Source organism: Haemaphysalis longicornis, unplaced genomic scaffold (assembly GCF_048455015.1).
Source record: "Haemaphysalis longicornis isolate Haplotype H1 unplaced genomic scaffold, Haemaphysalis longicornis Haplotype H1 scaffold_10, whole genome shotgun sequence".
NCBI lineage: Eukaryota > Metazoa > Arthropoda > Arachnida > Ixodida > Ixodidae > Haemaphysalis > Haemaphysalis longicornis.
The window spans coordinates 124,761,706-124,788,027 of record NW_027526204.1 but is presented as its reverse complement, the minus strand read 5'-3'; the positions used below and the strand labels follow the sequence as shown (position 1 = coordinate 124,788,027).

General features: G+C 48.7%; 2 protein-coding genes across 3 annotated transcripts; one reads left to right on the top strand and one right to left on the bottom strand.

Moving 5' to 3' along the window:
* Positions 1–40: 40 nt before the first annotated feature.
* LOC144159257 (FMR1-interacting protein NUFIP1-like) lies at positions 41–1,725 on the top strand. The gene has a single exon (XM_077690635.1). The coding sequence runs from the start codon at positions 211–213 to the stop codon at positions 1,342–1,344; it is 1,134 nt and encodes a 377-aa protein (XP_077546761.1). The 5' UTR covers positions 41–210; the 3' UTR covers positions 1,345–1,725.
* Positions 1,370–24,190, bottom strand: LOC144159255 (copine-8-like). Of its 2 annotated transcripts, none has more exons than XM_077690632.1 (14): positions 23,929–24,190; positions 20,541–20,628; positions 20,364–20,467; positions 20,246–20,285; positions 20,102–20,178; positions 18,287–18,318; positions 18,182–18,210; positions 17,383–17,633; positions 17,224–17,311; positions 14,057–14,110; positions 13,930–13,991; positions 10,929–11,285; positions 5,015–5,175; positions 1,370–2,908 (listed from the first exon to the last, which is right to left on the bottom strand). In XM_077690632.1, exons 1-14 carry the CDS (start codon positions 24,006–24,008, stop codon positions 2,670–2,672), a joined length of 1,662 nt encoding a protein of 553 aa, XP_077546758.1. In that variant the 5' UTR covers positions 24,009–24,190; the 3' UTR covers positions 1,370–2,669. The 2 variants fall into 2 exon arrangements, with proteins under 2 accessions (XP_077546758.1, XP_077546759.1); XM_077690633.1 differs by having other exon boundaries at positions 17,224–17,299.
* Positions 24,191–26,322: the final 2,132 nt, after the last annotated feature.

Genomic DNA, 26,322 nt, shown 5'->3' with positions numbered 1-26,322 from the left:
CGCGTCTTGCTGAGCTTGAAAGTTTTATAAACTGCCGTTAGGTTACGCTACAATCGCACCATTCTGCGGCAGAGCTGCTGCGCAAAGTTGATCGAAGTCGCCATGCCAGTTCCCGCACACGTGCTCTGTGATGCTTTCAGTGCTGATTTCGGAGAGACCTCTTCGCCCGTACTCTCACGGAAGTAAGTGAACCGTTATTAATATATTGTAATGGCTGCTGTTGAAAAGTGCGTGCTGGACAATCCATTTCGAGCAACTCTTGCCAAAGAAGACACATTGTCACCTAGTCCATGTGTCAACGGCGCCAGGTTCAACGCATCCACCGACCGCGGCCGCGCTGGTAGAGGTGGTCGAGGCCAGCACCGCCCAGGGCAGCGAGGGCCTAAGCGTCCGTTCCCAGATGCGTGCGATTTCTACTGCGATTCGTGCGAGCAAGGTTTCGCCGACCACGCCGAACTGGCCAACCACTACTCCGAGCACGTTCCGTGTCCGCGCGACGGCTGCGACTTCGCCGCGAGTCCAACTCTTGTTTCGCTTCACGAAAAGCTCCAGCACGACAACCCGCTGATCCGGCGCTGCGCGAACGTCGCCGTGACCATCGAAGACGTCGAGGAGTGGCGGCGACAGCGGCGTCTGCGCTACCCAACTCTCCGGAACATCGAGGCCAAGAAAGCGGCCGAGGCCGAACAGCAAATGCGCCGTGAAGTCCTCAAGGAAGATTCTAAACGCCGTCGCTTTAAGAAGCGGCGTCATGGACGTCGCAACGCGTCTGCATCGAACCGGGCACCGCAACAACAGCCGCCTCCACCACCACTACCACCACCACCTCCTCCCGCGATAGAGGCTTCACCGCGCGAAGCTTCCCCTGTTAAGCCTTCGCCGAACGAACCTGACCAGATAACCGACTCGGAGTCGGATGTTGAACAGAAGGCGTCAGCGCCTGCACCGCCGTCGCCGCCGGCCGTGAGCTCCGCTTTGGCATCCCTAATGGCCTGCTACAACAGTGATAGTGACGACGAGACGCCGGTGGAGATTCCGCAAGCTGTTCCGAGCGCAGTGGTGACGGACCAGGCGTCTCCCAACGAGGTCGCAACTCCCGCCACGCCAATTGAGACGACGCCCGTCAACTCAACGCAGCCACCGCCACCGACTCGGACTACGGATAAAGCACCTCCGCGACAGAAACCTACCTACCGTCCGCCTCTACGCAGACTGACGCTTCTGCAGAAGCTGCTGGCGTCTGAAGTACGCCATGAGCGCAATGTGATTCTCCAGTGTGCACACCACGTTGTGGAGAACGACTTCTTCGGCGAGTCCGGACCCAAGAGTGACGAGCGCGGCTAGCGTGCGAGTGACGGACACGGACACCTTGTTTTGGCAAACAAGAAAACACTTGTGGGTTTTATTTGTGTTCAGTGCCCTTGGTGGTTTTGCCGCACAATAGAAAAATAACAGCAAAGCTTCCAACATAGTCAGTATAAAGCCCCATACGTTAAAACAGCATGGAGGAACACAATGTCAACAACAACACAGACCCGCCAGGCGGTAAGGCAGGTCAAATTGAGAGAGAGACAGAGCATGGCGTATCTTATTCTTTTTTCTCTTTTGGCAAAGGAGTGGCGGATTCAGCACACACCGGGCCTCTGAGCAAGAAGAGCGGGCAGCTATTGTTATTGTGTGGGAAATTTGTTCGTTGTTCGTGCGTGCCCCACTGCATGCAGCCGACACAAAAATATCACACGTGATTGGCTTTGCCAGACGGGGGAGGGACAGAGTGCTCTAGCCTTTGCATATGGGAAATGAACCAGAATTACGGTGCCTACCGCCCCCCGAGCGGAGGCGGCGGCCCTGACTGTCAGTTACACAGGATACACTTAATGGGCCAAGCAATTTCGTTATTGGGAGACTACGCCGGTGCTACCTCTCTACGGTTTCGGAAAGGGGCCTTGCCATCACATTTGAGCTTTACACAACACCCTATTTCCTTCTTACGTTGCACCACTACGCGCATTCTCTGAATAAACAACTTTCAGCAGACGCTTCTCTCACAAGAGATGGCATGCCCTTGCACCCCCTTTGGTTGACCCACTATGCATATCCGACATAACTATAACTCGCCGTCTCGGCCTGCGTATGGCTGGAGGCAAGCCTAGGTGTGCCAGTATTACACGTCACCTACGCTGCTTCTGTTTTCAGCAATGGAAGCCCTAGCCGCGGTCACACACTCCGTTCCAGGTTCACTCGAACAAACCTCCCATCTAGAAAGCGTAATTGTCGACTCTCGCCTCAGTTTCGCAGCATGAATTTCAAAATCCGAAGTATCGATGATAAGGCCCAGCTTAGACGAATACAGGTTTGTTTACTGCTACAGAACGCCCTCTCCCCAATTTCGGAATGCCGCTCAAAGGAACCTGGAGCGAAGTGTGCCGGGAGGGATTCTTGCTGCCCCCAGCCAGACGCAAGCCGACGCGGTCCGTGCAACAAATCCGGATGGTGGCCCGTCCTGTGGCCTGAGCGCAGTCTAGTGTGTAGTGGGGGGTGTAGTGGGGGAGAGGGGGCCTCTCTTGTTTCTGCTCTAGTGTTGAGTGGACCAGCGCTACGTGAAAGACTGCTGGCTACTTGTCTACGCACGGCGAGAAGAGTTTGGCACACGCGCACCGGGCGCCCTCTCAGGAGGGGGCGCCTTGCGCGGAGGGGCCCGGCCCGGGCTTGATGTGGTTCTTGAGCATGTAGCTGGTGACCTGGTCGGGGATTTCGGCCAGCACTTCCTTGGCGAGCCGCATCTGGTTGCTCTGCCACGGCCCGCCCTGAAGGAAGTTGCGGAAGGGCACGAACTGCACGATGTCCCGGTCGGCCGCACGGCCTCGCGAGCTCACTCGCACCACGTCCCCGTCCAGCACCTCCATGGCTGCAGCACAATCCGAGATGAGCCAAGGCAATCCGAAATGAGCTAGATTTATCACTTATCAGATTTTGTTTATGGCCCCACCCTTTTTTAGTCTCACTGGAGCACTTTTTTCCAATTACAAACCTTCCTTTTGCAAGCATGCTTACAGCTGTGAATGACAAAGCCAACACTATCTAAGATAAGCCAAAGCGATCCAAGATGCACCAGGTTGATCGATTTCAGACTTTTCTGTTGGCTGCCCACCCCTACTTATTCGATCTGGCATACAGGGTGTTCCAACGATAATTGGACCACTTTAAATTTTTTTCCTGAGTGAACCGCTGCTCGGTTTGCGCTCAAACTTTACACGAAGGCCGCAGTTTTCTTGTTTGTTTGACAATGAAAACAACGACGGTAGTTAGCTGTTTATTCTGAAAATAAATAAAAACGATTTTTGCATATGGGAGAACGGCAGCCAATTTGGATGTGCCAGCCAGTGCAAGCTGATCTCGGAACGATGGCGCCACCTGGGGTATGCAGAGCTAAACGGACGATGGGGATTCACGCTCCTTCCATGGCAGGAAGGAACCAAATGGCGTAGCAGACGATCAGAAAATGTGAAAGCAGGTGAGGAAACAAACCCATCATTTATTGGCAATAATGAACCGTGCAAGCATTTTATGTTTGGTATCAGCTGCTATGCAACTATTTGTGATTGTTGAAAGATTGTTAAAAAACTAGGCACGAAAGAGATTTTCTGATCGTCTGCTACACCAGTTGACGGCGCCACCCCAGGTGGCGCCGTCATTCCAAGATCAACTTGTGCTGGCTCGCATGTTCAAATCGGCCGCCATTTTCCCATAAGCGAAAATCGGTTCTATTTACTTTCAGAATAAACAGGTAACTACCGTCTTCATTTCCGTTGTCAAACAAAACAGACCACAAACTGCGACCTTCGTGTAAAGTTTGAGCGCAAACCGAGCAGCGGTTCACTCAGGAAAACCTTTTAGTGTTCCAATTATCGCCATAACACCCTGTACTTTCTCCCACTCGCATACCTTCCTCGTGCAGCATGGCCACAGCAGTGAATGCCAAGGCCAACACAATCCAAAGCAATCTGAGATGAGCTAGTTTGATTATGGCTGGCTTTTATTTTATTACTCTCCCCCCATCACTATCCACTCAGGCTACCTCTCTCCCGCTAGAATTCCCTCCTTGTGTAGCATGCTTACACTTCCAAAGGTAAAGCCAGCACAATCACAAATGAGGCAGCTCTCCACCTTCGCTTGTAGCGCCCTTGTATCACTTTGGCCGGCTCTTTTTCATTTGCAGATTCCACATTGGTTGCCTTCTACAGAAGCCAACAGGCAGTTTGCTATAAAACTACTCTAACGTGAGCTTTGTCATTCTGGGCGACAGCCTCTATCAATTCGGTATTGGCAGAAGCTGTGGGCGCAGTTATTGCAGAAGACCATCGCTGACAGCGAACCCAGCGCCCTGATTGGTTGCCACTCCCCGAGCACGCTCTCCCTATTGGCTGGTCCCCGTCACTGCTTTTCCAATGCCACGTGCAATTATAGTGAAATTATAGTGACGCCGAACCAATGCGTTGAAGCTCGCTATACAAGTATTTTATTGTTTTTATTTTTTCGTGATGTTTATCGGCCTTCTCAAAGCTACTGTCATGCTGTATCCCTCGTTTTAACCGCATTGTACAGTCGTCATAGAGCTGCCAATTTGGCTCCCTGGCCCCGTCAAGCTGTAGCAACAGCTTTCTTGCCAGGGAGACCATCGACATTGTATTATGTTGAGAGAAAAAATAAATTTGAGTTTGAATTTGAACACAGCTGTAATGCATCCAGGAAGCAACTGGACTACATACAAGGAGAGCCATAGTGTAGGGCTATAGACAAGCTTAGTTCCAAGAAGAAAAGAAACTGCCATTGCTGGGAACAGCACCTGTGACCCCCTGACCCATTTCTGTGATAAGCAAATTGTAAACTGCAATTTCACTTTCCTTATTTCCCCTACTTCAACGGCACGCTTCTAGAGAACTTGCTCTCTCTCAGTGAGACAGCCTCCGAGATGCCTGGCGAAGACGGCCAAGCAGCCGCAGCAAGCACTCACCTGAGAAGTCGGCGTTTCCCACGCCGACGATGATGATGGACATGGGCAAGGTGGAGGCCTGTACGACGGCCTCCTGCGTCTGCGGCATGTCGCTGATCACACCGTCCGTGATGATGAGCAGCACAAAGTAACTCGTGCCGTCACGGTACGTCCTCGCAAACCTGGGCCACACAGGACAGAGGCAGAAGTGGCGCTCTCTAGGGGGTTCGCAAAATACAATTTCTTTCTTTGCTCTTTTTAACCCGAGAACATGGAGCGCATTTGGATTCAGGCAAACATTTGTCTGAGTGAACAATGGTACAGCAGAATGATATTCTGTTGAACAGTGGGCCACAAACTCAGCACGAATGATAGAAAATCGTGGCCTGGACCGTCGCCACTGCCACAATGCAATAAGCACAGGGTGTGAAATAATGCCCTCAGTACTATGTTTACGGCGGCTGACGATAAAAAGTGCATAAACTGCTTTAACTGCTTCCCCTGCACCCAATTATTAGGTAGAAAGCGCAACAACTGTGCAAGCTTTTCTACGCTTTCTGCTTGCAGATGCAACCTCATGCGCCCCAACAACACATTGCACCTTTCTGATCACAGGCTGCATTTGTGAACGAAGCACATAAAAACACCCGCACAACAAGCACCCTTTCTACACAGCGATCGAGCACAGGCAAAGCCGTCAGCGCAATCTGTGCATTAGCTATCACCCGTCACAAAAGCCATGCCGTGAGCACTATAAGCTTGTACCCAATGACTATAGCTTCGTGGCTTTAGCGGCAGCCCAGGCAATGCTTAAAGGGACCCTGCAACACTCTTTGAGCAGTGCAAGCAAACCTGCACGACATTTAGATTACACTTCCAGGAATACACGAGCCAAATATTACATGTGCACGGGAAGCGGTGAGAGCGCAAATCGCTCTGAAAAACGTGGAAAAACCAATCGCGCTCGCTTCAGTTTTCCTCATTATGCACCCCTAACAAGGCCTAAATGACATCATTGCGGCTATGGCTGTCCTGGCTGGTCAACTTTGAGGCTTATTCCTCTCATTTCCTGTGACGATCCGCCGTCGTCATCGATGCGTACCAACCTCTTCTATGCCTGAACCTGTATGCACAGTTTTGGCGCTTCTTTTGTGTTTTGAGTGCGCGCGGAGTTTGAGCGATGAACTCAATACTCCCCTTTCAACGAGACCACTCAACAACAAACGTTTATTGCTTCGAAAATGCCCTGCCAGCCTGAGCACCCACTTGTGAGCAGGCAGCCATGCCTGCTTTTTTGTGGCTGTAGACCAGAAATAGACCCCTCCTTGTTGCGGAGAAAAAGGAGAAAACTCCCAGGCCTGTGATATATCGAAGGCAGCCGAAGAGAACGCCGCCAGCTGCCCTTCCCTCCGGGAGAGAGTGCGCAGCTTTCATCGCGTTGTCTGCGGTCTGGTTGAAAGGGTGCCTGTTTCTTTCTTGTGTGTCTTGTTTAGAGGAGAGAAGGGAACGTGCATTATATCAGATGGCTGATTCAGTCCTTTTTTTTCCCTCAAGACCCTGAAGCAATGCCCCAGCTGTGCCTGTCGATCAGCGGACCTGCCCAAACATCGCACTGTAAATGGTATTTTTTTATTTGCGCCTTTTTATTTGCTGTACTGCACTTCGGGCAGCTGCGTTTTAAGTGGTATGCTTACGCACTGAGTTTTATGGGAAGCAAACTGGTGGTCACAAAACCTGCATTACATACGGCCCCACACTATACTGTATTTACATGTATTTAAGTCGACTGGAATGTAGGTTGACCCCCTTAAAATTGCATCTTTCAAACAAAAAACAAAAAAAATGCGGGTGCCGCCTAACAAATTGTATCACAAAGAGAAGCTCTTCCGTCAACTACCAATACCCCCCATACTGCGGCTCTTCCATCAATGATCGAAGCTCCCACAAGAGCTGTGCGGTCGTGGTGCACGCAGTAGATGTGAAAAAAGAAAAGCTTTTGTGTAAGCACGCGGGATAATCATGCATTGTGGTTGATTGAAAAACTTCATTCACAATTATGAGAACACATTCACTGCGAGATGACAACCATCAGAAGCAACCGGCAGCGGCCACTGCCGTGAAATACCAAAACAAACATGGTGGCTGCCGGAAGCGGCCACTCGCGATTTCCTTTATTCGCGAGTACGTTCCTCGCATTCAAAAAAGTGTTTCATTCGTCTCTAATAAACAAAGTAAGTATTAGCAAATGCCTTGATTCAATGCATGGCGCTAACGTAGCCACAATCACATCACACTGTTCAGCATACTTCCGAACACAATGCTGAGAGGGTAGTCGCTCTGAGTACGGTGGACAAAGGGCACAGATCGGTAACACCAGCTCTCAAAGCCGGCATCACCTTTATTTCATTTCATTTCATTTATTTCCACCTTAAAGTCCCGAAGCCATTACATAAGGGGGGGCATTACATAAGGTACAAGGTATGATTTACAGCTCAACGATGAACACAAACAGCAGAAAAAAGGAAAAAAAGAGAATGTACAAAAAGTGTTGCAGTAAAAATGAAGGCAAAAAATTACACCATCTTCCCGTGGGGAACCCTGATGAGGATGCGAAGCATCGTGGCGGCTCCGTGTGGTTCCATTGTGTTGCCGTTATGTTGAGTGATCTGGTGTTTAGTAGCGCCAGAGGGAATTCCGCGTCCGGGTCCACACCGGTGGCAAAGGCACGCAAGTGCTGTTGTGTTACGGTCAGTAGGCGGTAGTTCTCGAGGCGCCGAAACTCGTCCATCATGTTCTTGTCGATGTTGTGTCTGTGGTAGAATCGGTAGTCTCCGTCAGCTTTGGTGAGGTAAAGGTTGGTGACATTGGTGCACCGGCTGAGAGCAATGTACACGCCCTCCTCTTCGCAGCTTTGTCTTCTCGTTCTTCTTCTTCTTCGGCGGTTCCCCTACGGGAAGATGACGACGGTGGTTGAACGCGAACCTATCTCGTGATGGATTCTTTGGTTGGCCAATCTTTAGGGGCATCCTGCCACAATCAGCATCAGAGGCGCTGCGGACGGGGCTGGTTGAGCTGCAAGGCGCGTGGCGCTTCCCGCCACAGCTTTCCCACGGGAAATTCAGCATCCCCCTCTAAAGTTTTCAGTTCGTCGTTTCCGTTGATGTTCAGGTTCGCGTGCCTTCGTTGTATCAGTAGCTTCTTGACGTAGTTTAAATGAGTCAAGGACATAAGGCGCGTTCGTAGCACTTGCTCCTGTCCCGGATTTGTAGCGTAGTGGGAAGAGCACCGCGTACCTCCTGTTGCGGCCAGAGAGTCGTGGGATCGAAACCGGGCGCCGCTAACTATTTCTTTTTTTTATAGCGTAGTATCGCGGAGCTGTGGGTGTAAGGAGGAGAGTTGCGCATGCGCAGTGAGCGTGTGGACGGCGCCGCCATCAACGACGGAGGACCAGGCGAGCCTAAGAAATGCTCCGCATTTAAAAAACAGGGCTCCAACAAAGTAATCTACAAGGGCATAGGTTTGCTGCATTCACTCAGATTGCGACATGTGACTGTTCAGTTTATTTCGGAAGGCTTGGCGGTTGCCGCACGTGACTATATATTATCAGGCAGGTTGTTCCATAGTGTTATTCCATTGGGACAAAAAGAGTTGTTCATGGCTGAGGTGCAGCCGTTGATTAGTCTATAGGGTGGCTGTGGTTTATGCGGGATGAAGTTCTGTGTGAAGGTTGTAACAGGACGTGCCGTGATTGTGGGTGATAGAAAAAAGCATGGATGAGGTAGAGGCGACAAACTGATCGATGTGATTCAAGTGACGGTAAGTGCATTGATTCTTTTAATGCGGTGACGCTGATATCGTTAGAGCACTGGGAGCAAATAAAACGGGCGGCGCAGTTCTGCATTCTTTCTAGATATTTAGTAAGATATGTTTGCCAGGAGTGCCAAATTGAACAGGCATACTCGAGTTTCGGTCTGACATTGACGCCAGAATGTATGCAATGGTAAATTAACACGCTACGCTTCGACCATAACCATGGAAACAAGGGTACAAAGCTGTCCCCACCTCATAGCACCCCTGATTTCTCGTTTCTCTTGTCGTTAGTAGCGGTACACAGTTCGATTTCAATTTTAAGTCGACGCCCCAACATTGGATTGTCAAATTTAAAAAAGAGAGTCGACATACAGTGTAGACCGCTTATAACGTATGTCGCGGGATCCGCAAAAATCCGCACTATAAGCGGTACCGCAATATAACCAAAACGTGCACGAATTCAACCAAATCGCCACCTACCTCTGAAGTCATCCTAAATTTTTTATCACCCAAATGCACAGCACCTAAAAACGAAGGCAGGGTCTTTATTTCATATTATTTTTAACATCAGCCGCTGCTGCAGGGTCTCACAATGCAAAAGCGCGGTCTTACAAACGGCGAGTGCGGCTTTAACTTCCGTTGTGTTTGTGTTTTGAAAGACCACGGCTGCGTTTTTTGCGCCTACGAAGATGCCGCAAGACATGATAAGAAAGGCCAGCGGGATTTTTTTTTTTTTTACCCCACCTTGTGTTCACGATGCCGAAGGCGGCTGCTTATCAGCGCAACGTACTGCTGGTGGAAACCTTCGCGCGGCTCGCTTGTTCGGATAGAGCGGTGGCTTATCTGCACAATGTTCTAATGTGTGAACCGCATGGAGCGATTTCTCGCGAAAACGTGCAGCGCATGCCGCAGGCGCGGCGACGCCGGCGCGGATACAACTGGCGTAATGTGTGCGGCGTAGTAAGAGGCGGCAACATGGCGTCGGCACTGGCCGTAAAGCGGTGCAGGCAGCTCCAGCGACAACTTCTAACCGCTCGCTGAAATGCCGCACGAGGCGCAAGCGAAGATGCTCATGCAAGAAAAGAGCTGATAATGTGACCGCAAAGTGGAATATAAACTGCCATCCACGCTGCTTGTGAAAGCGCCCATCAAAAAATACCGCGGTGGTAAGCCTAAACTAAAGTCCCTTCATCTGATCGAAGGACTTTGGCCTAAACACCTCTGGCGCGGCTAGCCGGCTCGGAGCGCTTCGAATCTCCCGCCATTAGGTGCGCGTCTTTCCATTGGTGCAAGTCGTCAGGCTCCTCCCACTGCCACGCGAAGAAGCCACCGCCAGCGCGGAATCGTAGACGCGAGCATGAAAAAAAACGCACGCGCAACGCCGATGTGCGCAACGCCGATGTGCACAATTCGTGTGCGAAAATGGGCCATGCGGTTCACGATTAATAGAAACAACTTGCCACGCGTGGACGGGGAGTCGGTCGCTATCTTCCGAGGTGCATCAAGCAAGGACAGCTGCGGTTATCACGTACGCGCGAACTAAAGGGTGCCTATTTTTTTCTTCTGTGTCGAAGTTAGAGGAGAGCAAGGGGTGCGCGCTGCGTCAGATGGCCGATTTCATCATTTCTTTTTTTCTTTTGCTACCCTAAAACGATGCCCCAGCTGCGCCGGTCAATCAGCAGACCCGCCGAAAAACCGCACTATAAACGGTATTGTGGTTCGGCCAACCGCATCTTAAGCGGTATGCTTATGCATTGAGTTCTATGGGAGGCAAACCGGTGGTCACAAAAACCCGCGTTATATCCAGTCCCGCACTATAAGCGGTTACGCTATAAATGGTCTACACTGTACAATCATGTAAATACGGTAAACGGTTGCGTTATAAATGGTCTACACTGTAGTGGAAGAAAGGAAAAACAAAAAAGTTATAGCACCCTGTTTAGGGGCATTGAATATAAGTGGAACTACAGGCACAAAGGATGCCCTATAATGTCGTAGCGATGCCAATATCCTCAAGGTAGTCAAACAATGCCTCCAGGACCTTTCACTGAGAGGAGAGGGAGTGCCACGGTGGAACAAGCCGTGGCCCCTCCAATGCATGCAGTCCCGGCCCCCGCCCACTCACTTTGCCACGTGGTTGATGACCGGTGCAAAGTTCGTGGGCCCGTACAGCTGCACGGACCGGAGCGTCCTCCGGTAGGCCTCGAGGACGCCGTCGATGCCCGCGCAGTACGGGTCCGTCGGGTGCCCGTTGAGGAAGAACTCGTGCGACACCACGCCGTCGGGCGGCAGCCGCGCCCCGAAGCCCAGCGCGGGGAACATCTTGTCGTAGTCGTAGTCCTGGATCACCTCCCCCACGGCCCGGATGGCCATCATGTACGCGTTGGGCTGCGACGCGTCCAGGAAGTGCAGCGACCCGGGGTCCCGCGGGTCCCCGTTGGACGCCGTGAAGTCCACCGCCACTGTGAAGTGCATCTGCAGGCTGGCGACCCACGACGTGGGGGCGGACAGATGGACAGACGTTAATGTCACCTCCATCTTCCCGTTTCTCTCTCACCCTACAGACATTATGCTGTGATCACGTATGTTTTTCTTTTTTTTCTTTCATATGACACTGGCTGTGTGATGATGTACGGCTGCAGACGTTAATGTACGATGACGTTAATGTATGGCTCAACAGGCCAACAACCTATCTAGTCTTTGCTCAACGACACCTCAGCTCCATCGTTAGACCTTGCTTTAAAAAGTAGGATGCAAATGAATGACCTGAAGAGACACACATTTTAACATTGTAATGCCGCGAGCAATTAAATGTATTCCAGGTTCGAAAACAAGTGGCATGCACCGTGCTGAATTGTGGCTGGTGGCAGCTAGGTTAGACCGAATTGGTCCCTTGGCAAGGGAGCAGCGGCCATAGTGACAAGACCGGGCTGCACACCTGGCCAACTACACCTTTCTTCGGCTTAGTTTGGCCACAGAGACTGAGAAACTAAGGTGGACACACCCACCACAGAACATGACATGCCACAATGCACACTGCCCTTGCTCAGGGTAACGAACACCCTCATGTCCTAGACGGACAGAGTGAGCGAGCGTACCAGTTCAACGACAGCTACGTCTAGCAGGATCGAAGCAGTCACCAAACGTTGTCCACACACGCTGCTGTCCACAGTCTGCACGCTCTAGACGGGGGTCACGTGCCCGCCGTGTGCACTACTCTACACACTGTTCTGAGCTGCAACCACAGTGGGAACATGCGTACGTGACCAGCCTTAATCGGTGTACTCACAGCGTGTGTCTAGCGTCGCAACAAAGTCCTGACAAATAAACACACAGGACACACGATTAGTTAGGTTACACGTCTACACAAAGCTCCACCCCCTGGTCAGCGTGTGACAGTACTTATAACAACGTTTAGCACCACCCCCACAAAGGTATTGTAAGCAGCAAGCATTGTAGTGCCCTGTCAGTGTTCCTAAAACAAATTTCCACAATTGTGCTGCAACAAAAAGCCTTTAACCTACAATATTAGAGCCCGGTGGCACCAGTATCCAGTTAGACCTGCCGTAACATCCTCGAAACCTTGCGGGCCCCTGCTATTTGATCAAAGAAGCAATGCGGTTAAAAGTGAATTTTAAAAAATTACGAAACAGCAATTGATGGCACTGATTTCCACTTTTCCGATAAACGCCAGCATTTCGCAACTTCTATTGCTCACTAAATCCACACAAGCTTCAAGCACACATAATGATCTCTCCCCGATTGTTTGTCACACTGGACAAGTTACTTGAAGGCCAGTGATGCCAGTGCACATAGCTACTACAGCGCTAGAATCTAGCCAAGAGACACTATTTCGCAGCTAAAGAGCAACGCCATTAGCAGAACATCGATACAAATGCGGCAAAAAATCTTGTCTGCTTGTAGAGACTGGCACCCAACACATCAGGAAACCTGCAGTTGCAAAAAGTTAGACATTGCAATAACTATAAGGGCTCTAAGTGCAGCAATATACAACATTGAGACAGGAATGTCTTCCTATAAATTCATGGTTACCTGCCTGTAAAACTCTCCATAGTACATAACATTGCACACAATATTAAACTTTGCACTTTCAACCCAAACCCAATGAGCCAATATTTTTTAAATATTTCTGGTAGTATTTTCGAACCTGACAGAAATTAATACAAGCAATTAAAAAAACGAGTACCTTTAACCACTGTATCATGAATGCGCCGCCCCCCTCCCCGTGGGGGGGTGGGGGGTGCAGTAAGAGATACTGAATCATGATGGCTTATCCAATCTGTCTGCTTCTGAACTTACTGTTGCTCCTACACTTCAATGGCATGTTTTGAACATTCGACTTCTACGCAATGCTTAGGTGTCTTGCAGAAAAGCAAGCTTAAAGGCCAACTGCACTCAAATTTACCTTGACCAAAATTTATTTTTAATGTGTAGTAAGTACCACCGAATCAGCTGGGACATAAGTGGTGGCCCCGTGAAACGCTTTGTTAGTCAGTCAGAAGCATTTAAAAAAGCTCCACTGCAGACCACGCTGCGCCTGCCGGCAAATCGCAAAAAACAGCCAAGACGCGCCTATAACAATCCAGCCGATGGGGGCTTCTTCCTCTGGCCAGCCACGCAGCTGGAGAAACGGTCGAGCTCTGCTGCGAACGCTTCACCATTTGCTGCCCCGTGCGCATGTAGAGCTTGCGTGCAGGCTTGCTCCCAAGCTGCTGACCATCCGGCCTCTCGCTGGATGGCTGCAACGTCACTTTAATGGCCGCGCTCTCCTGGATTTCGGTTTAAAAATCGCCGATTTTCACTGACCGCTTGCGGCGTCCACGCGCATATTTCAGCTGTTGTATTTTGAATCTTGCTTTCTTTTTCAGCAGACTATACAGAAATTCAAGAGGTCTAAATTTTGAGTGCAGTTAGCCTTTGACAGCCACGAGGAAAATCCAGAAGTAGGATGCATGTGTTTAACATGCCTCGAAGCGAAATAAACTTTTCGTCAAGACACGAAGCTTGACAGAGAGAAAAGCACGTGGCAGGGGAGTTTGACGGCGCACATGGGGCTTCGGAAGCCCCTGAAATGCCTTGGCAGTCTCATTCGAGAACTCACTCACCCGCCCCGGATGTAGTCAAGGAAAGTGGCCTCCTCTCGAATTCCAAAGGACATTAGCTTCACCTGCAGGCACGAGCGACAGGCATTAGAAGACGTGACGCCGCACCGGCCCGGCGTGCTCAACTTACCACGCCTGAGTTTTTGTACTTCTTCTTTTTCGCCTGCTTCTTCTTGTTGATGAGCTACAAGAGAAGACATCAGGTGAGCATGCCCAATGAGCCAGTAGTTGCGACTCTGCCTCCATGACAGATTGCAAGTTCATTCCCATTTACTGTGTGATAGGTTGAGGGCAGGTAGGTTGTTGCGTGCTTACAATGTAACAGCACAGCGTTCTTTTAAGCACGTACTACTGTGCACGTGCTGTAGCTAATACGATGCACATCCTGCCGTTCGGTGTGCACACCTTATGCGTTGCATTCTAACTCCGACATTTTAACAAAATGAGACCCTGTGCCATCTTCTTGCTCTTTCCCAGTGTCAAAAAAAAAAGCATTTTTTTTACAGCCACTCCAGGGGTTTTTTAAACCGTGTGTGACGCAAGAGAAGAACACAGCAAACACAACGGCAGAACAGCTTAATTAAGCAGAGAATGAAGATAAGTTTAGACTTTTGAATCTAAGCTGCAAAACAAGCAAGCACACTACAGCCCACTTGTAGAAGGAACGCGAGAGCATGAGCCCCGCGATTCACACTAGCCTTTGATTCCCCCCCGTGGTTGTAACATACGTTCTAAACCATGTTTTCGTGTGCAGTAAAGCCCAATTGTAACAGCAAAAGCTGTAACGAATGCTCAGTTACGATGAACAAGCGTGGCATAACCGTGCCAGTATGCACTAAGCCAACAGCGTTTTGTTTCAGAGAGAACAAACGTGTGAGAGAGTGCGGCATGAGTGGCGCAAATGCACGAGGACATTTGGGGGTTGCCACTTTGACTGGCTTTCAGTGCTTGTGAAGTGTCAGGGGTACCGCCCGGGATCACATTGTCTTCTCACTTTCCCTTCCCAGCTGTACTGGCAGCCAACAAACAAAACAAGGTTGAAAGAAAAAACAGTCGCGTATCTGCTCCTTTTGTTGCAAATGTTGACAAAAGACGATAGTCGACAGGCGCCCCTGCCAAGTAAATGCCTCCCTCCGCTTTCCCGCTCACCTCTCATGCTGTTCCTCTCCCGTCTCGTTCCTCCCAAGATAACATGCTAGAGGTTTGCTCAAGGCCATTTAAATTTACCACGTTCCACTGCTCCAGGCCGGGTGCCTTGATGCCAGCGCTCCCGTACGGTGGAGACGCGCATGAATCGAGGCACCCTTCTACAACATTTACAGAACCACGTTGCCCTTCTCCACGAGCGTTCTAAGCGAAACGTCGATTCTATCTAGTGAAACCTTTAGTTGTCGTTGCCGTTTGATTTCTTAAATGCCGCCAGGAGGTATAGTAGCACTGGCCACAGCAGGCGATGATTTTCTGCAATTGGTGCAGTATTTCATTTGCTATCGCAAAATCTAAGCATCCACGAATTTTTCTATAAAGGAACACTGCAAATATCACTTATGTACAGGTTTTCTGCCTTATATTTGCATAATGTTGTGTTGATGTTAAACAATGTTGACAAGCATGAACACCGACACCGGACTTAGATGTTTGATTTGGCTGTGGGTATATAAGACTATTGCGCAGCTTCCCTTTCACTTTGGCTGGGTGGCTGAATCGAGTCACAGACAGACATGCAGACAGACCAAAAGTCTTGCATTTAGTAAGTAGCCCAAGAAAGACTGTCGTCTTTAAAAGTAAACAAGAAGGAACGTTCTCGTCGCAGGTTTCAGGTTGAACCTGGATGATGCAGGGAGCGAGCGACGATGAGGAGAAAGGGGGAAGCGAGATATGGAGCCGTGCAAAAAGTTTGCAATGGCTGAGTCACCTGCCACTGGCCTCTGACTGCCCTTGGGTGGACTAAGCGACAGGAGAGTGGTTTCAGCATTTCTGTTCGTGTTTGTTAGCACTACCTTTTCCACTTTGGCCATGAAAAAGAGAGAATTAAATTTTAAAAAAGCTTCTGCAGGCAATGCGACGTTCGTGGCATAACGACGAAGTACATCGTGTCCAACATGTTCCTATGATACAGTGTCACCAGATGTGCTTTTTGGACATCGCTGCGCCGTCTTTCAAGTTTTCAAGAGACACATGCTGTTTTCAGATTTCACTATTTTGTCCCATCGGCGATTTCTCTCTCGGGTTAAAATAAGCATACGTTTTGGGTGTCCCACTAGTCCGAGTACATCGGGCAGGCCTCACTACTAGTGTCATCACTACTAGTGTCATCAGGGACGGGTGCGACAGTGATAGCGGTTTCAAGGCACTCAGAGCGGCTAGGCCTACCTGCCTGGCAAGAAGGTTTTGGCTGTCATTCCAGCTAATATTTAATGACCGCGTTCACAAGCTGTGGAGACGAATATTCATAGCACAATTTTCACCTAAATTATCAGCCATGTTCCCGCACGTGCAACATTGTTCGCACCAGGAGTTCCACTTTCGCAAGTGGTAACAGGCTGTAGCTAAAGCTACCTGCATCGTTTCACAGCTCCCTCTTGTGCTTCATGAACTGCGGATATATTGAACAAATGCAGCGTGACAATCACGTTTAGTACAAGTGGGCTCGGCGTAGTCCTCCCTTCTGTCGTTCCCATACCTGCCTAAAAACATCGAAATAACACTGCCCTAAAGTTCCGGAAGAACGCCCACCCAAAGTACAGCGATATCAAGTGAAAAATATGGGATGAGCGAACTTTTGGGTCAGCTGCGAAAAACTACAAAAAAGTGGCTGCACCGCCAACCAAATTGTGGAGAGGGGAGGGGGGTGGACGATGTTTCGGGGGAGGGCATTCCCTCAGAACTTTACGGTACTGCTTTTCATTATCGTAAAGCTAGCCTCTAGAAATGAGCTGTATTATCAGGTACAAACACTTCCTACAATGTGCATACTTTGTTACAGAAAACGTAAAGCCAGCAGTGTATGTGTGTGTGAGAGAGGGAGAGGGAGAGAGAGAAACAGATAGAGTGATGAGAGGGGGAGGGATAGAATAGAGAGAGATACAGATAGAGAGATGAGAGTGGGAGCCTTAGAGAGAGAGAGGGAGAGAGGGAAACAGATAGAGATGAGAGTGGGAGGGATAGAGAGGGATACAGATATATATATATATATATATATATATATATATATATATATATATATATATATATATAGAGAGAGAGAGAGAGAGAGAGAGAGAGAGAGAGAGAGAGAGAGAAGGCAGCGGGGCTCACCTCGTACTCGTTGGCGGGCCCCGGTCCCTGGGCGAGGGTTCGGACGTTGGTGTAGAACTCGCCGATATGATCGTGGCTGCGAGACACGCTGGTATGCAACGCAGCGTGGAGGAGGGAGGCTCTCAGCCCGGGACTAGCTAGGGGACGAGGCCTACTCACCCGCCGTCAAAGTCCCAGTCGTAGCAGACGACGCGGATGGTGCGGTCCTCGTCACCGCCACTCAGCTGCCGCATCTGGATGGCGAAGGGCCGCCACGTCGGGTTGAGCGACTTCTTGACCACCTCCGTGCGGAAGACGGCCGTGTAGCTGTTGTCCTCGCTCACCCGGTAGAACTCCAGGAACGGGTCCGACTTGCCAAACCAGTCCTTCTTGTCCAGCTTCTGGCCGTACCACTGCATGTCGATGACCCGCTGCAACAACCAGGGGAGTCGATGGAACCACATCAACCAGGAAGCTCCAGGAGCATGTTTTGGACGCTCACAGCATTCTCCGACAACAGAGCATGCTCTGTCGTCATCTCATCATTTCCCAACTAACTCGTTAGACTGCACGGTTGCCATCATAACCATAGCGTTCTGGTCAACCGCATATGATGGTTAGGTCTCCAGTCAATAGGGCGAACGAACAGCTTGTGCATTTCCCTCTTGCAAAAGGTGCCCTCATTACACAGCAGAGCTGTGTGAAGTACATTCGTGTTGAAAGAAGGAGGCAAAGTTGCACAATGTCCAGCGGCACGTGGGCTGCCAAAGTAAGAGAAATAGATACCAAAGAACAGAATACCAGGGACAGTAGAACACAAAGTGAAGAGGCAGGGTTCAGTAGTAGGTTCAGGGGGCAAAGATATGTAGATAAAGCTCTATGGGATAACAGCACTGGGAAATCATTGAGGACAGTAGTGAACAATCAGCTGCTCATGCTGCGGCTGATGATGATATGTTGCAGCTGCTTTGGGCCTCACCTTGCAGTCGAGCACCTCCTCAACAGTCACTGAAAAATGAGACACAAGTTTTGTAGTGGCGAGCAAGCGCAGCGCTTCCGCCCAAAACTGGTTCATGAAACTCACACAAGATGGTGCCACAATTGCCCGGGAGTCCCCTGGAACAAAAGAAAAGAAAATTGGGTGTTTATCTGCTCCTTTCGTTGCAAATGTTGACGAAAGATGATAGTCGACTGGCGCCCCTAGTAAATAAATGCCTCCCCTCCGTTTCCCACTCACCACTCATCTGTTCTTCTCCCGTCTCGTTCCTCCCAAGATGGACACGCTAGAGGTTTTCTCCATTCAATTTAAATTTACTGCGTTCTAATGCTCCAGGCCGGGTGTTTTTATGCCAGCGCTGCCTTACGGTGGAGACGCACGTGAATTGAGGCACCCTACTTCAACATTTGTAGAACCACATTTCCTTATTTCACGTGCTTTCCAAGCGGAACGTGGAACCTATCTAGTGGAACCTTTCGTAACTGTTGTCGTTTGATTTCTTAAAATGCCACCAGAAGTTATAGTGGCATGGGCAACAGCAGGTGACGGAGTGAATTTTTTTTCTGCAGTGGACATAGTATTTCATTTGCTATCGCAAAAATCAAGGATCCATGAAGGAACACTGCAATTATCCCTTGTGTATTGATTTTCTGCCTCATATTTGTGTAATGTTTTGTTCTTGTTCAACAATGTTGACCAGTATGAACATTGCCACTGGACTTAGACGTTCATATGTGGCTGTGAGTATATGAGACTATTGGGCACCATTTGGTTCACTTTGGCCGGGTGGCTGAATCGAGTGACAGACAGACAGACAGACCAAAATTTTCCCGTTCAAGTAGCTTAAGAAAGACTATCGTCTTTAAAAACATTATGCTAAACTTTGTCAGAACGTAACCTCTCAGCCCGTAGTTTATGGTTCACTAGCAGTCTCATTATGAGCCCTGAGGACACCATTACCAGCTATGTTAGAACAGGTTAGGTTGTACTTGCGTTTTGTGGCAGTGTTTTTGGCTTAATGAAGTCGCACTTTAATGTTCTCTCTCTAAAAAAAGCAAACATTATCCATCCAGAGACTGGGCCACTTCATACCTAGTAACTTTTTACGAGAAAATGTGTCTGCTTTAACAAAACCTTATGCCCACTTGCACCCTTATCATAAGCTACAACTGAACAAGAGCCGCGCATATGATGTGTTCACCGATACTAAAGCGTTAGTTAGCGACGAGCTTGTCAACTACAAAGTAGCACCCACGACTTTCAAGCACACCCAGACAGCAATAGGCTGCCATGAAATTCAGTCTGGGATCTGTAAAACTAAGGCAGCAACTGAAAAATCAGGTACAGTCTCTGTCAAAATTTTCTAGGCCACGTAACAAGTTTTCGCATTACAAATAAACCAAAGCGAAAGCGAAAGCTTACCAGTGCACTCATGGAGGGGAAAAGCAAAAACGCCTGTGTGCTTGAGATTTCGGTGCACATTAAAGATCACCAGGTGGTCAAAATTAATCCGGAGCCCTCCACTAAGGCACACCTCATTGCCCATGAAGGGTCGGCACATTGAAGCTCATTATCAATCAATCGATCAATCAACCATTCAAGTGCGTCTGAATTATTATATGATCATATGACAGCAAGACAGAAAGGTAAGGCCTTTGCCAGCTTTGGCGCAAAACATTTCAGTCTCCGTTGAAGTGTAAAGTTGTACTTTGAATTCCTTGTCGGCTATGCACCTTTGGCATGGCCTAGAAACTTTTGACAATGACTCCAGGCAATGACTTTTTTTGACTTTTTTGACAATGACTTTTGACAATACACTCCAGGGAGTTCCTTATTAAGTAATTGGTACAAGTGGCTTCAACTGTAAGGAAAAACCAGCAGGTGTAAAAAGGAGGCACTCACGAAAGCTGAAACTTCATCTGCGTGCCCTGGTAGGCAACCAACTCTCCCAGCGTGCAGCTCGCCTGGCCAAGAAAGTCCTGCAATGCACGATAACCAACGTCACCACACTATCACGTGCGTCATCCGCACGCGAGTAGCACTCACATGATTTTGAAGGTCTACACTGGGACTGTCAATGTCGTACCTGCATGGAACGAGAGCATGAGTCTAGCGCACGTGTTCCAGTGCAATCACTTTAGCAAGCACAATGTTTGGTTCTTACACTTTAAACATAAGTTGTTGCCGTTCCTCAAAATAGTAGTCTACTATAAACTTGGTCACAAAATCAGGATTGAGGCAGTTGTCTATCGTTTCTGTGCGGCCAACCTGTGAAGGGAGAGAAACGGGGGGGGAGCAGTTGAGTGCTGTTAATCCGCTGCAGACTGTTTCCATCACTTACCTCCCTCCATCTGTCACTGTCAGATTCCCGCATAAACAAAACACACATGGGATCGGACTTGGAGAAGAAGTCCATGTCTTTGAGTTGCCTGCGAGAAAAACAAAACGTGAGCTTGCTACTATCGCAAAAAAAAAGAACTGTCACAATATCTAGGACTGCAATGCATGCCATAAGAGAGTGCTCTGGGTTAACTTAGACTCCCTGAGGTTATTCACCAGTTTCCCAACATTTTGTAAGCCAGCAAGCCAGTCTACCAGTAGAATAGAGTATCACGAATATAAACATACCACTTGCAGCAGCGCCAATTGCTTATTAATGAAGAAAATGCCAAAACTGTGAAAACAGGTGTCACCGCACCACACAATTTCCCGCCCTACAATTTGACATCGTGAATCTTGGATAGTTAAGTGGGAATAAACGAGTTAAACTACATGTTTTTCCAGAACAAACAGGGAGGCGCCGGGACATGTAAACATCAAATGTATACGGGAACTTTCGATGATTCTGTGCTTCTTAAAAGACGCAAACTTCAACTAGCAAACATTATAAAATGTGAGGCCTTAGTGCAGGCAGTAGGTGTTGCTTCAGTTTTGATTTTGTTGAAATGTTTAACCTTGCAAGGAAGTGCAGTCAAACGATACAAAAGCCTACCGTACCAACTGAATCCTAGTGCACCACATGTGCAGCAGTGATTATAATAATCAGATATTATTAGTGCAATCCACTTGAAACAAACCGGAGTCAACTTCATTAGTCAACTGCGCCTGTATTTTACATTTGCTCCCAGATAGCAGTACTACCAGGAAAGCTCTACCAAGGGCAGAACAGGAAGACATGGTTTGATGACCAATTTTGTTCGGCATAAAAAAAACCTTTTCGATCGCTTTGCAATCTACAAAAGTGAAAACCAATGAGAACAGGCACTCACAAAGATGACAACAATAGCCGAGCCTTTTTGATACAACACGATATAAACACTTTCCAGAACTACAGAGGTAACTTTCCGCTGCATCCAGCATACCTACTGGGAGACGACCCCATGTTTTCTGTTAAACGTACTTTTAAATTTTTGACAGAGATTTTTTGAACTCATCTCATATCATGTGTGATCACCAAATGGCCCTATACACCAGCCATCTTCATTAGTATTTTATTTTGCTTCACTTGTGTTTTGTTTTTAATGAAATAATTTGGTATTTACACTTACAACTGTGTCACTAAATAACTATGTCTTTGGCGCTCTCTGCCCTAGCTAGACTTGCGCCAATAAACACAAATCATCATCATCATCATCAATAGCCGAGCCTTGACTCCCGCTGGGCACTACGTGACGTGCTGAAGACAAAACATGACATCATGAAGAGAAAACACAAGTTCAATTTGAAAGAACTGGCCTTGGGTGACTTAGCCAGCGCCATTTCAGCCACAAAAGATGTCCAATTGTTTTGCCAAAAAATGCAAATGTTGAAAAACTTTCGAATTCAGCGCTACAGCAACGCACTATTGGCAGGAGTGATTTAATATGGGCCAGCATTAAAAATGCAGTTATAGTGTGCCAACTGGAAATCAGCGTTCAAGTGACATGATCAAACGGAACAAGAGGCACCGCTACAGTTGCCCAATCCCGTTTCTTGTTGGTGGCCACTAATCATGCAAACAAGATTGTGACATCATAAAGAAACGGCCGGGAAGTGGCCGGGGCATCGCCACTGCTTCGCATGCTTTCTTTAATATCTCCACTATTTGTTTGAAGTTTGCAATAAAATTGGTATCATTGTTATCGGGACAAAACAGTCTCTCTAATGAATTAAACTTGTATTTTGTCTTCACAGCCCCTTTAATGTCGCTGCAGTACGGAAGGGAGGTGGGAAACATAAACACCAGCTGTAATTATTTCTCAGCAAACAAGGCTTTATAGGCCTTCAAATTAAAGCTGAGAGAGGTATGAACCGTGTGATCTTTCAGTCAAAACAAAGAATAGTTCAGGCTAAAGTCTGTCCCCATGTTCGGTTCCCATCCCTGCCACTAACTTATCGTTTAATCGAATGACGGGGCATGAATTTTCCGTACCGAAGCTGCCCACAACACCATGTTTTTTCCCTTATGGGGCAAATCTGCCAACCTTTTAAAGAGAATTATACAGAACAACAGATGTGAAGCTGACATGTTCTGATGCTGGAAGTGTTACTAGTATGCTTGTCAAAGGATTTCAGCTGTCAGTGGGTGTGTGAGCAGAGTTGTCTCTCAAAGAGAGCAAATTCATTACTGCCCACCTTGTAATGGCTGGCAATAAAGATAACGATGGGTCGTGACGCATAGGTACGGACAAATTTTCACTTAGAGCCATGTATGTCACACATCCTGTGATAAAAAATCACCATAGCGACGTTTTGAAACGGAGCTTTTAAACCTTGTGGTACACTATTGCTCCGAGTCAGCTTGTTACCCACTTGTTTTTCACACTGATAAACAATGTTTACCTTTATGTAAGCCCGACGTTTCTCTTTTTCTACGTCTTTACCTACAGTGAGTGATGATGCGAATTTCCTCCCAACATCACCTAATTTCCAATCAAGTAACGTTGGGACGGAAAGTATGACATCACTCACCACATCCAAGTTTATTCTTCTTGTACACAATGAACAGCTGCCTTGCAGTATGTTTAACCTGTTTTAGTTTTGCTGCATGTTTCATATCTGGCAACTCCCTTGTATGCAGCAGAACAGCTGGTAGTATGGGAAGTCTATTTAGAAACAGATCAAAATAGCGCACGCTCGCAGACAACGAAGGTACGTAGCTGCTCGCTGTATCAGGTGCGCACGCAGCCACGCGTATTCTAATGAACGCATATCATTTTCCCCGGCTTACGGGTTCATCAAGCGGCGCACCTTTTCCTGCAAGCTCGGATTCCGATCGCCAAACAGGAAACACAGACCTAGTTTCTGATACCGCGGGCGTCAGACATGCAGGCAGGGGCAGTTTCGAATTCCATCTACAGGGATATTGCACCAAATATTTGCACCATTCGCAGGAACGCACACTAGGCGAGCCGAAGCGGGCATTCAATCGTCACGTTCCCGGCGGAGCCGCCAATATCTGCGGCGTTTTTATTGCCAGGGAGACGAAGTGTCACGCCAAACGGGGGACGCGCAAGACGCGCCTGCGCCCTGCCCCCCTACGAGAGAGCAATCATCTGTGGAGCTCGGATCAATGACGGCGATGGCGGCACGCAAATCGACCCGGGGCGCGCACTGCTTCTAGATGAATCGAGCCGCGGACTTGTTGGACATGCTCACGTCGCACACCATGCAACCAACGGGACGCGAGAAGGGGGCAGAGCAGCGGCAAATGGCCTGCGTGCTTAGCGGGACTCCGTGGCCGCACCCACCTGCAGGAGACACTTATCTCCACCTTGGTGACCGGCGCGCAGGCCACAGCCGGGGCGAAGGGCAGCGCTGCCTTCGCCATTCGGCGGTCTCTCCCTTGAACCGGCTGGCGACGAGCCCCTTTGCTGACGATGCTTCTAAGTCACCATGGTCGACGGCCTCGCGGCCTCACGTCAACATAAACGCAACCCCATCGCGGCAAATCCCCCCTGCGCAAACAGCGCTCGCCAAGGCCCGCGTAGCCCCGCGCCGCCTGGCGGGAGCTGATCCGGTAGCGCTCGCCCGCCCGATCCATCCTCATCCCCCCACCGCAAGGCCTCATCACGTTATACGATCCCCCCCCGAAAATTACACCCTGAAAATTATCAAGTGCTAGCGGACACCTCGCTTCGCGGCCCAGTTTCCCTGCTCGCCGCTTTGACGAGAAAATAAAACAAGATTTCGTTTTGAGCGGCAACGTCTCTCACAAAATTGAAATCGACTCAGAACCCGTTTGATGACTCGGCTGCTCTCTCTTTTTTTTTTTTTCTTTTTTTTCTTTTTCAGCGATGCCAGGAGCGCCAATCGCGTGGCAATAATGACGCGCGGAAGTTCTTCGCCAATACGACGTTGCTGTACAGGACAGCGATGGGAGAATTTCACATCCACCTGAAATGCAAGAGAAACTTGCTCCGCCTTGGAGACTTCCCGTAAAACGGTCGTCACAGTGTAGGAAAGCTTTCGTATATTGAGAAAGCTTATTTGCAGCTGAGCGAACACGAAAGTATGAACAATTAAACATTAACGATTAAAATCCGACTTGCGTGAATTGCCTGCAGTGTTATGTGTATTTTTCATTTTAAAATATCTGTGAGCAATGGTTTGTTTCTTCACGTTCCTATGCGCCCCGCGGGCCCTTTAAGGCGTAGCATTCTTGGCATTCTTTGCCGAGTACCCCCACATGCGGGGACCGTGCAACGCCCTGAATTTGCACAAAAGTGGGTAACTGACGAAAGAAACTGACAGAATCAAAAATATATCCATTATACATCTCCTACAAAAAAAAACTCAACTAAAATACCTCTGTAATTAAAAAAACCCTTCTTGGCCAATCCCCCTGAATGGGTATGCGCCAATTTATGGCCCGCCACCAATATAAAATCGAAAAACGAGCCAAACAGGCGCCTGCACTACGCCGTGTATAGGAGAAAAAAATACATAATTAAATATGCGATTAATTGCTGTGATGGTTGAGAAAATAAACAAAATAATAATGAAAATCAATAAAGAAACCCAACATATTTGGCTACTTATAGCTTACTCTGGCTATAAAGAACTCACAATGTAGACAAGCGGCGTGAAAATAGTGTACAATTCTTTGAATTTCTGCAGATTTTTTTTTTTCTTGCGTGTTATATATATCCCATAGGCCTACCATTATTATTCAGCTAACATGTCTGACACCAATCCATGAGGATCTCCAAAAGTCATGTTTACTTCCTTGATGCCCGCACCCACGGAGAAAGAAGTATTTTTCTTGCTCCGTGCCCGAACCCTTCAAATCTCGATTTCGGCGCTCCTCGGAAGGGCAAGTTCGCTACCCCTAAATTAAATATATCTATTTAAAAATACGTTTCACACGTCCTTCCAGTGGTTGCGGCTGTTGAGGAAATAAAAATCGAGGGCACCTAAGTATATTTTGTGAATGCAAAGCATCAATGTCCAGTTGAACGCCGCTCAGTGGTGAGTGGTCCGAGCAGTTTTGCGCTGATGTTTTGGAGTTTTGCGATTAAATTGGCTCGTGTTATTTTTTAGAGTTCCCACGTTAACATGTTAGAAGTAGACCCGAATCGTTTGTACGGTATTGTTACGCGTCCAGCGGTAGCTTGGCTTCATCAGCACACTATCATTCGGTTTGGCCCCGTTTAACATTTCGCCTCACCAACCTCCTTGTTTGAGCGGGTCCTCCCCCGAACGAACTGGTGTATGTGCTCTAACCCTATTGCGATCACCATGAACTGGCCCATGAATTGCAGGTTCTAAGAACTGGCCCAGTTATTGAGTCTACTGAGAACGACCAGCATTTATTTGTTTATTTTCTCTTACCCTCCCTCCCCATTCCTTTCCCCCATCGTGACCAGTGGTCATCCTTTTCTATTAAAGGTTGTCTGCGGGGAAGCTGCGGGGCTTCGTCGAGGCGTTCCTAATTGTCGGCACCTCGGCCAGTGGATATCGGCACCCCACAGGGCTCCGTCATCAGCCCCTTCCTCTTCAACCTGGTGATGGCAGCCCTGCCAGGCTGCCTGCCCAGAGGGGGGGGGGGGCACAGGGTACACATGTCGGTGTACGCCGACGACATTGCCCTGTGGGTGCTTGGACCGAAAGGAGACGGCAGGGCAGTAGGCGGCTATGGATGC

Excerpts from the sequence above, each read along its gene's own strand:
- LOC144159257 (XM_077690635.1), top strand. The coding sequence starts at position 211 with ATGGCTGCTGTTGAAAAGTGCGTGCTGGACAATCCATTTCGAGCAACT.
- LOC144159255 (XM_077690632.1), bottom strand. The coding sequence starts at position 24,008 with ATGGCGAAGGCAGCGCTGCCCTTCGCCCCGGCTGTGGCCTGCGCGCCG. Across the intron at positions 18,211-18,286 it reads CAATTGTGGCACCATCTTGT|TGACTGTTGAGGAGGTGCTC; the intron begins GTGAGTTTCATG and ends CTCATTTTTCAG. Across the intron at positions 2,909-5,014 it reads GGGAAACGCCGACTTCTCAG|CCATGGAGGTGCTGGACGGG; the intron begins GTGAGTGCTTGC and ends ATTGTGCTGCAG.